This window comes from Nicotiana tomentosiformis, chromosome 7 (genome assembly GCF_000390325.3).
Source record: "Nicotiana tomentosiformis chromosome 7, ASM39032v3, whole genome shotgun sequence".
In the NCBI taxonomy this organism is placed as follows: Eukaryota; Viridiplantae; Streptophyta; class Magnoliopsida; order Solanales; family Solanaceae; genus Nicotiana; species Nicotiana tomentosiformis.
Genome location: NC_090818.1, coordinates 123,078,952 through 123,089,173, shown reverse-complemented (window position 1 = coordinate 123,089,173; position 10,222 = coordinate 123,078,952). Strand labels below are relative to the sequence as shown.

At 38.4% G+C, this 10,222-nt stretch overlaps 1 protein-coding gene across 2 annotated transcripts; it reads left to right on the top strand.

The window, feature by feature from the left end:
* Window positions 1-380: 380 nt before the first annotated feature.
* LOC104113840 (aspartic proteinase 36-like) lies at window positions 381-7,372 on the top strand. 2 transcript variants are annotated; one of them, XM_033660700.2, is made up of 11 exons: window positions 396-468; window positions 756-1,036; window positions 1,754-1,883; window positions 1,971-2,221; window positions 2,376-2,603; window positions 3,120-3,282; window positions 3,498-3,571; window positions 3,686-3,782; window positions 3,921-3,984; window positions 6,399-6,470; window positions 6,637-7,372. In XM_033660700.2, exons 2-11 carry the CDS (start codon window positions 777-779, stop codon window positions 6,807-6,809), a joined length of 1,512 nt encoding a protein of 503 aa, XP_033516591.1. In that variant the 5' UTR covers window positions 396-468; window positions 756-776; the 3' UTR covers window positions 6,810-7,372. The 2 variants fall into 2 exon arrangements, with proteins under 2 accessions (XP_070035832.1, XP_033516591.1); XM_070179731.1 differs by having other exon boundaries at window positions 381-1,036.
* The last annotated feature ends 2,850 nt before the right edge of the window (window positions 7,373-10,222 follow it).

Here is a 10,222-nt window from a genome sequence, read left to right as displayed (position 1 = left end):
ATTATTTTACATTAACAACAACAACAAAAAATTCAGTATCATGCAGACAACCTTATCCCTAACTTGAGAAACTGTTTTCGATATATTCTAATACAGTCCAATATAATAGCAGGCTCGCGGCAATATAACAACAAATATATAGTAACGAAAAGAGTCATGAAAAAGCAATGACAACAGCAAAATAGTAACTTTAAATTATTTTAATTTTCGTTAATTAATCCTATCAGTTAAGACCAAACACAAATTAAGAAAAGAACAAGATTTTCTTTTCACCAAAATACCCTTCTAACAACTCTCCAATTTAGCATATACCACAAGCCTATTTTTGACAGTTCACTAGCGCCACCATTTGATCAATCACTTGCTTAAGCTTTCTGTCTTTAAAACATCACACTATAACTGTTCAATGTTCATGTATTTTCTATTTTCATATACTACTCACAGAAGCAAATAAACCAATAAAAAAAGGTTAAAAATCCACTGCATCTTCTCTCTCTTGAAAGCAGAAACCAAATAAGTGATTACTGTTCCTGTTCTTGTTCATCTATTTTGTTGAGAAAAATCCAGTCTTTTTATTGTTTCTCCCACTGGGTTGTACTCATATTTATATAATTTGTGTATTTGATACATATTTTAGTTTATTCAAGAACCTGTATTTTGCTTGATAAAAAATTAAAAATCCAATCTTTTTATTGTTTCTTGAGCTGGGTTGTACTCATATTTATATAATTTGTGGATTTTGATACATATTTTAGCATTTTCAAGAACCTTTTTTTATGGGATGCCGCATGAAATTCTTGAATGTGGTTTTGGTGGTGGCGGCGGTGATGGCTGCTGCCGCCGCCGTGGCCTTCGGAGCTGAGAAATTGCCGGCGGGAGTGCTTAGTTTGGAAAGGATTTTTCCTTTGAATGGGAAGATGGAGCTGGAGGAGGTTAGAGCAAGGGACAGAGCTAGGCATGCTCGAATGTTGCAGAGTTTTGCTGGTGGGATTGTTAATTTTCCTGTTGTCGGTTCATCTGACCCTTATCTTGTCGGGTAATTACTTTGTTACGACCAATTTGATAAGATTATATTTGTGATGTTTTTAGTGTTTTCTTCCTTTTTCTAATGTGGAGTTATATTGCTATATTTGCTATATTTTATTTGGTATGATGATGATGATATGACTTGAGCTTAAATGGAGAAGTGATGATTGGTATAGCGGACCCCAACTTGTTTGGGACCAAGGCGTTGTTGTTGTTGAGTTTTGTTTGGTTAATTTAGTCATTTTTTGGAAAGTTTGATTCTTTATGATGTTAAAACTTGGAACTTTTGGTGAATGTATGGAAGCTATGGACTATTTGATGTGTTATTAACGTCTTATGAATTTGGTCTCATGAATTCTGATGTAAATTTTGTTTTAGTTTGAGGGTAATTGATTTTAAGTGTATTAAAGTACTTGTAACACAATGAATTTTGGTGTGCTGTTTTTCTTTTCTAGGTGCTTTCTTGTTAATTATCGGTTGGATGGTGTTGTTGATGGTAGTGATAGTTCTGTTTGCTTTATCTTGTATCGTTTCTTGTTCAGGTGCAAAATATTTAGGTACAATTGAATGAGGAGTTTCGTGTTGCTCTGAATATGAACATTAGCTATATCAGTTTGGCATTTGCTTTCTGTTATTTGTGGATGAGGGATATTCTTATTGATTTGACTATCAATTTTGTTGACCATCGTCTCTTTCTCTCTCTTCTATGCTTTTGGTGTATTTGTAGCCTTTATTTTACAAAAGTAAGACTGGGAACTCCACCAAGAGAATACAATGTGCAGATCGACACTGGCAGTGATATCCTATGGGTCACATGTAGTTCCTGCGATGATTGTCCTCGGACAAGTGGACTTGGGGTAACTCATCTTCCCTTCATCTTGTTATTACTTTTTTAGTTTCTTGTTTAAAGTGTGGTGAAGGAATAAACTGTTACGTGGGTGCAGGTTGAGCTCAACTTCTACGATGCTACCATCTCGTCAACTGCTTCTCCCATTTCTTGTGCAGACCAAGTGTGCGCCTCTATAGTTCAAACTGCCTCCGCTGAGTGCTCTACGGAAACCAATCAGTGTGGTTACTCCTTTCAATATGGAGATGGGAGTGGCACAACTGGCCATTACGTAGCCGATTTACTATATTTTGACACAGTCCTGGGAACTTCTTTGATTGCCAACTCTTCAGCACCGATTATTTTTGGGTGAGTTCTTATTTTTTAAATACCCCTATATCTATACTTAAAATTTCATTAGAAATAGTTGTGGGTCATTTGAACCAGAAATATCTTTGGCCCAATTTACAAAAAAACCATGTTTGTTTACCCAAAGCTTATACTTGGATATGATTTAAAACAGGTGCAGCACCTCTCAGTCTGGGGACTTGACCAAGACGGACAGAGCAATTGATGGGATATTTGGGTTTGGTCAACAGGGTCTTTCAGTAATATCTCAACTGTCTTCTCATCGGATTACTCCTAAAGTATTTTCACATTGCTTGAAAGGAGAGGGAAATGGTGGAGGTATACTAGTCCTTGGTGAGATTTTGGATCCGAGAATCGTATATAGTCCCCTTGTTCCGTCACAGTACGTATTGTTACAGTACAATGAAGTTTCTTTTCTTGCTTATGACGAATATAGAGATTTAATTGTTTTCATCTTTAGTGTGCCTTGTGCTACATGATATAAAACAGTTGTGTTCTTTATAGTTTGTGATCCAGCTTGAGCATGTGAAATATACCAAAATTATCTCATGCGCTACATCCTGATTTTATTGAAATTTCGTCACTATATTATTGGTTTTGCATCTACAGATATATAGTAGTGGGGTCTTGGGAAGATGACATCAATGAAACTTTACTTTGTACATATAAAAAAGGGCAGCCCGGTGCACAATTTTGAGTGTTATATATATATATATATATGTGTGTGTGTGTGTGTGTGTGTGTGTGTGTGTGTGTGTGAACATGTCGATATATGTGTTTATTTTTTATGTTTTTCTACATTATTTGTTTTCTAACTATAAGCACGGGGATTGGCTGGGCACTAGGAAAGAAAATGGTTTGTAGCAAGCTTGATTGTATCCGCTTTCCACTTTTGCAGGGCGCATTACAATGTATATCTGCAGAGCATTGCTGTTAATGGACAGTTGGTGCCTGTTGATCCATCAGTGTTTGCGACATCTGGCAATCGAGGAACTATTGTGGATTCTGGTACAACTTTGGCTTATATTGCCACAGAAGCTTATGATCCCTTTGTCAATGCTGTAAGTTCCTACATTTTGCCAATTTATTTACTCCCTCCGTCTCAACTTGAATGTCCAATTGCTCTCTTTGTCTATACCAAAATTATATCCACATCTCCTAAATATAAAAACTGACCACATAACAACAAGAACAACTACGCCTGTTGGGGTTGGCGAAAAAGGGCAGATAACTGTTGATCAAAACCCCTGAAAAATGTTTTATCATTCATCTGCAGATAACTGCTGCTGTTTCACCATCAGTTAGGCCAATCATCTCACGAGGAAAACCGTGCTTTCTAGTGTCCTCGAGGTTCATCCTTGTATAATTCAATAGATATTTACTTTGAGCTTTTAATGACAAAAATGTCTTTACCCAACTGCTTTGGTGACTCGAATATGACACCCTGTTTTGTTCTGAAAACAGCATAGCAGAGATATTTCCCCCAGTTTCTCTAAACTTTGATGGTGGTGCATCGATGGCTTTAAGACCATCAGACTACCTTGTGCATATGGGCTTTGTCGTGAGTACCAGAATCTGTATTGTGTTTGAATGTCTTCTTGAAGTCTCATCTGAGACTATATCAACAATGCTATATGCAGCACTATTGTCTTTTTGATGAACTACAAAGCTAAGTGACTCAATTGAATGTTTCTAACAGGAAGGTGCTGCTATGTGGTGCATCGGCTTTGAAAAACAGGATCAAGGTGTAACAATTTTAGGAGGTTGGTTCCTTGTTTACTACAATATCTATGCCTCAACCCCAAGTGGGTTCGCTGGTGTATTTATCAACATATCTTCTAGGACTATGGTTACATCTAATATCTGCTGCATCATTACGTGTGCTAGCGTCCTTAATGGGTGCTTAAGCACTCCATCACTCAAACCATCTAAAAAGGACCTAACTATACCTTGTCCTGTATTAATTTAAAAAAAAATATAACTTGGCGAGTGTCTGCTTAGATGGAATGTACCTTAGTGATTGCATGCTTAGATAAAGTCATCATTCCTGCAGATATCGATGTTGATGAAACACGGCCATCCATTTTCTATTAGAATATTAGGTCATTGATTTGCAATTTGCAAATTGTAGCTTGAAGATTGCAGTCCCTTTGTCTTTTCTAATTTTGCATCCGTTCTTTTATTGTGATTGACCAGAGGATAGGTATACTTGTAGTACCAGTAATTCGGTTAGATATGTTCCGTAGCGTGCCAAGGAATTTATATTTCCTGTTTTGCCTAGTTTTTCGAAGTTTATGTCAAAGTTACTTGCTTTGGATTCCGTGCGTGGGACAATTATATATCTTGTAGAGGCAGTGATTGTTACTTTGATGTTGAAAGACAGCAGAGGGTGGAATTCATAGAAAGTTAATACGTGGAAAGGGGTGTTAGACTGGATACATGACTGCAGTCCTAAATCAAGGTTGGAGTTGCATTTAATATGGCTATTCCTAAAGGCTAAAAGACACAGTCTCATCAAGATTGTATGTTGAGAACAAGTCTACGAGAGTGCGCTCTGACTGTAATATTTTAGAGTGTTGGTTCCCTAGTCCTCTTTTTTTTCCAACTCGTGCATGCACGCTCATGCCCGTATACGTACATGCAAGACATCTACAGTTGTAAACACAATTTATGACCAAATATTAACGGAAAGGTATTAATCCCTTTCTATTTCTTGTTTGTGTGTGTATGTGTAAACCAAGCACAATGTTATGACCAACATTAAGTGAAGGGAATTAATCTTCTTTTCTTTTGGCCCATGTCCGTGTATTGTATGCGCATTGAATGTGTGAGCCTTTCCTTGTTTATCCTGGTTATGAGTTAATCGGTAGCATACATGGTGAGGTTTCAGGATGCATGATAGTTGCAGATGATAGTGTGAATTAACAAAATTAGTCAAAAGCAGCTCCATGGTGAAACACTTAGCAAGGTTTTGGAATAAGTGGAAACAAGATACTATCCAGGCAATGCAAGTTTACTCCGCCTAAAAAGTATTAAGGTGAAATGATATTAGATTATTATGGTTCCTAAATGCTGGCAGTCAAGTTATTTAAGCTCAAATCTTCCAGGAGAATAGAGAAATGTCGTGGTAGATGAGGAAGGAACACAGAGAACTAAAATATGTTGGTTGACATGAAAGAGTGTTGCATGAGTATTATTAGACAGAAAGATTCCTAGAAAATTGAAATATAAGTTAGTATAACGGTTGTGAGATCAACAATAATATGTGAGAGTGAACATTACATGTCCGCTAATTGAATATCATAAAAATGCGGATGTAAAGATGGTTGTGCAATCATATAAGATTGAACATGATTAGAAACAATCACTTTTGTTGAAGGGTGCAAGTAGGGCACATATAGAGCATGAAAAGGACGTCACATGAGATGGTTTGGCCATATCCTATTAGTCCGCCATATGAACCGGTTATTAAGTGTGGCAATATTGTGTTTAAAGTGCTGAAAGGAACGAGGTAGACTGATGACTACATTCAAAAATTTGTCTCAAATGACTTAGAATCTCATGGAGTCAATACGGCTTGAACTATAAACAAAACCTTATGGAAGAAATGGATCCATATAGGCAATACTAACTAGTTGAAATAAGGCTTACTTGATTTTACTCTACTGGGTGCAGTATTTGTCAGGAGTCTTTATAATTTGGTTAGAGACATGTTTGTAAGTGTTGGTATAAGTTAGAGATTTAGAGAACCTCTAGATTTAAGAGAACCCCTTGTCTTAAAAAGATTATGTACTATCGGAGTGAATTATTTCAAAAAAAGAAGATTATTTAATATCAGAGTGAATTGGGTTCAAATAGAGCAGAATGGCCCCAAATGATATTAGACCTCAACTAGTTTGGGACAGAAGTGTAGTTGATTTATTGATATGCATCTTATGTGCAAATTTTATTTTAGTCATGCGTGTGCCCTTGAGCTCCTTCCTCTTCCCTCTTCCCTCCTAGACATTCTACTAAATTTGGCTATTCAATTAGTTCTGGCTATGCTTTGGCATTTGAACCATGTATTCCTTGTCAGTTGACTTATTGCATTGCTCTGCATCTTCATTTGTCGAGTATTCCGGATCCATAGATAAACAAGAATCTAGGTTGGTCTAACTGTATTTTTCTTGATTTTCAGATCTTGTTCTGAAAGATAAGATCTTTGTGTATGACTTAGCTCGGCAAAGGATTGGATGGGCAGATTATGATTGTAAGTACCTCTTTTCAAAAATGAAGTCAACATTTGCTTTTGTCTCTATTTTGCCCCCTTTTCTTTTGGGGTGGGGAGGGGGTTGTTTGTTGTGACATGACTTACTTCTTCCCTCTGATTTTCTCTCTATTTTTAATGGTTTTCATGATTAATATTTTTATTATAGGTTCATCATCTGTGAATGTGTCTATAACCTCTGGCAAGGATGAATTTATCAATGCTGGACAGTTAAGCGTGAACCGTGCATCAGGCAGTTTGCTGTTCAATCCGCGGCACACTAGAACTATATTTCATCTGCTATCGTTGGTTCTGATGATTGGTTCCCCATTTTTAACTTAATTCAGTTTTGACTTGCCATTTTTCGTTTGGTAATATGCTTTGCCGATTAATATTACTCTAGTTGGCTAGCAATTGTGTCATTCTGATTCCCTTACTAGGTTTTCCACTGAGCTGATTGAGGCTTCTACCTTTCTTCTGACCTCGAAAAGGTTTGTCCTTAGATGTCTCTCTCGCACGTGACTAGGAGAGGCCTCTACCTTCCTTCTGACCTCGAAGAGATTTTTCCTTTAGATGTCTCTACAGTGAATTGCCATGTAAATAACGTCTTAGTTAAGGATGGCGAAGTGAAGACGCGTAACTAGAGGCAAGATGAAAGCAATTTGTGCTCTTGCTTCGGCCTTCGAGTTGGTCAAGCTGTTGTAGAAGGTAAAAATTTTGAAGGCCCGGGCTTCTTGTAAAGCACTAGTTTCTGTATGCACATTGCATCATTGTAAAAGCAATTAGCCGTTGTAAGCATTGCTGCTTGTTAAATTTTCATCCTTATTTCTTGTCAGATTCTGTCTTATTGGCAGTGTAACACATTTAAAATGTTTCGGTATAATGAAAAGTGTGTACTATATGAATGTCCTCTCTCCACCCCCACAAACATGAATAGATACTTTTTCATTAGACTATTAGTGCATGTTCTTATGAGGATTCCAATCTTATATAACTTTAGTGACTCTTAACTGATATCTTTTTTCTTCTTGAAACACTTCTTCCGATCCAATCTTTCTGCAAATTCCCCTCAACGGTGTAACTTATAGTACTTTTTGTATAGTAATGTTTGTGGAAATTCAGCTTCTTCATTAGCTTCTGTTGAAGACTTTTGAATGCTACCGTTGTCCATCTTGTTGCTCATCAAATGAATAATGACTAGGGAAAGAAGAAACAAAGTTGGGGCAAAAATAAAGGAGAAGGAAAGTTAAAAGACCAAGAGCCTTCTATTAATAATCTAAATCCTAAATTTTCTCATCCTCCCTTTATTATTCCCTCCGTCTATTTTTACTTGTCCGCTATACAACAACAACAACAACCTAGTAAAATCTCACTAATGGGGTCTGAGGAGGGTAGTGAGTACGCAGACCTTACTCCTACCCCGAAGGAGTAGAGAGGCTGTTTCCGAAAGACCCTCGGCTCAAAAAAATAAAAAGATAAAAGGACAAAAAGGAGACAATATTAGTATCACAACAACAATCATATGATAAATAGAAATACCATGAAATCCAGAAGAAGGATACAAAGCAAAGGGAGACAATATTAGTAAATATTAGTATCACCACAACAATCATAAGAACAATAGGAACACCATGAAATCTAGAAGAAAGATGCAAAGAAAAAGCGATAGCTAGTAAATAGGACATGCACTGAAAAGCGAAATAGTAAGCCACAACATTGCTACTAGCTATCTTAGACAAAACCCCTACATGGCTAGTCCCACAATGGTACGAAGTAAGCCACGACTCAACTATCTCCTAACCTACAACCCTAATACTCGACCTCCACATCTTTCTATCTAGTGTCATGTCCTCGGAAATCTGGAGTCTTCGCCATATCCTGCCTGATCACCTCTCCCCAATACTTCTTAGGCCGCCCTCTACCTCACCCCTCCCCAATGCTCACACCTCCGTACCGGAGCATCTAGGCTTCTCCTCTGAACATGTCCAAACCATCTAAGCCTCACTTCCCGCATTTTCTCATCAATGGGAGCCACATGCACCTTCTCCCGAATATCATCATTCCTAATCTTATCTATCCTAGTGTGCCCACACATCCACCGCAACATCCTCATTTCTGCTACTTTCATCTTCTGGATATGTGAGTTCTTAACGGGCCAACACTCAGCCCCATACATCATGGCCGGTCTAACCACCGCTTTTAAAACTTACCTTTGAGTATCGGTGGCACTCTTTTGTCACACAGGACTCCAGATGCTAACCTCCACTTCATCCATCCTACCCCAATACGGTGTGTGACATCCTCGTCGATCTCCCCTCCCCCCTGGATAACCGAACCAAGGTACTTGAAGCTGCCTCTTCTCGGGATGACCTGCGAATCAAGCCTCACATCCACGCCCACTTCCCCTGGCTCAGCGCTGAACTTACACTCCAGGTATTCCGTCTTCGTCCTGCTCAGCTTGAAACCCTTAGACTCAAAAGCCTGTCTCCAAACCTCCAGTCTCTCATTAACACCGGCTCGCGACTCATTAATCAGAACTATGTCATCGGCGAATAGCATGCATCATGGCACATCCCCTTGAATATGGTGTGTTAACGCGTCCATCACCAGGGCGAATAAGAACAGACTGAGCGCAGAACCTTGGTGTAACCCCATTACAACCGGAAAATGCTCAGAGTAGCCTCCTACTGTCCTAACCCGAATCTTAGCCCCATCATACATGTCCTTAATCGCCATAATATACGGAACCGACACACCTTTTGCCTCCAGGCATCTCCACAGAATTTCTCTAGGAACCTTGTCATACGCTTTCTCTAGGTCAATAAACACCATGTGCAGATCCTTCTTCCTCTCTCTGTATAGTTCCACCAACCTTCTAACAAGATGTATAGTTTCTGTAGTCGAACGACCCGGCATGAACCCGAACTGGTTGTCGGATACAGACACTGTCATCCTCACCTCGCTTCAACCACCCTCTCCCACACTTTCATGGTATGACTCAGTAATTTGATACCCCTATAATTGTTACAACTCTGGATATCACCTTTGTTCTTATATAATGGAACTACCGTACTCCACCTCCACTCATCCGGCATCCTCTTCCCCTTAAAAATAATATTAAACAACCTAGTCAACCACTCCAAACCTGCTCTCCCCACACACTTCCAAAATTCCACTGGAATCTCGTCTGGCCCGATCGCTCTGCCCCTACTCATCTTACGCATAGCTCCCACGATCTCCTCAACCTCGATACGCCTGCAGTACCCAAAGTCACGGTGACTCTCGGAATGCTCCAATTCGCCTAGCACAATATCCTGATCCCTTTCTTCATTCAAAAGTTTATGAAAGTAAGTTTGCCATCTCCTCTTAATCTGGGCATCTTCCATCAATACTCTACCATCTTCCATCAATACTTGTCCGCTATACTAAAAAAAAATTACTTAACCAAGAGATAATTTATCATTTTACATGTTTTACTCTTATTATTAAGTACTACTAATCATTTTCAATTTATTTAATTAGAGGTGATAGTAAAGTTATCATTTTATTAATTGCTTAAAGGGTGCCTCGTCAAACATGAATAAATCAAAATAGACGGAGAGTATTTCAAAGTTTTGTTAGTTACAGATAGATTATGTGTATATATACCGGCCATGCTTTCTTTTACATAAGGTGCATACCTTCGATCTGATGATTAAAATATAGCTTCGAACATAAAAATTGAAAGAAGGCAAGCCTAGAAGTGACTTTCGAGT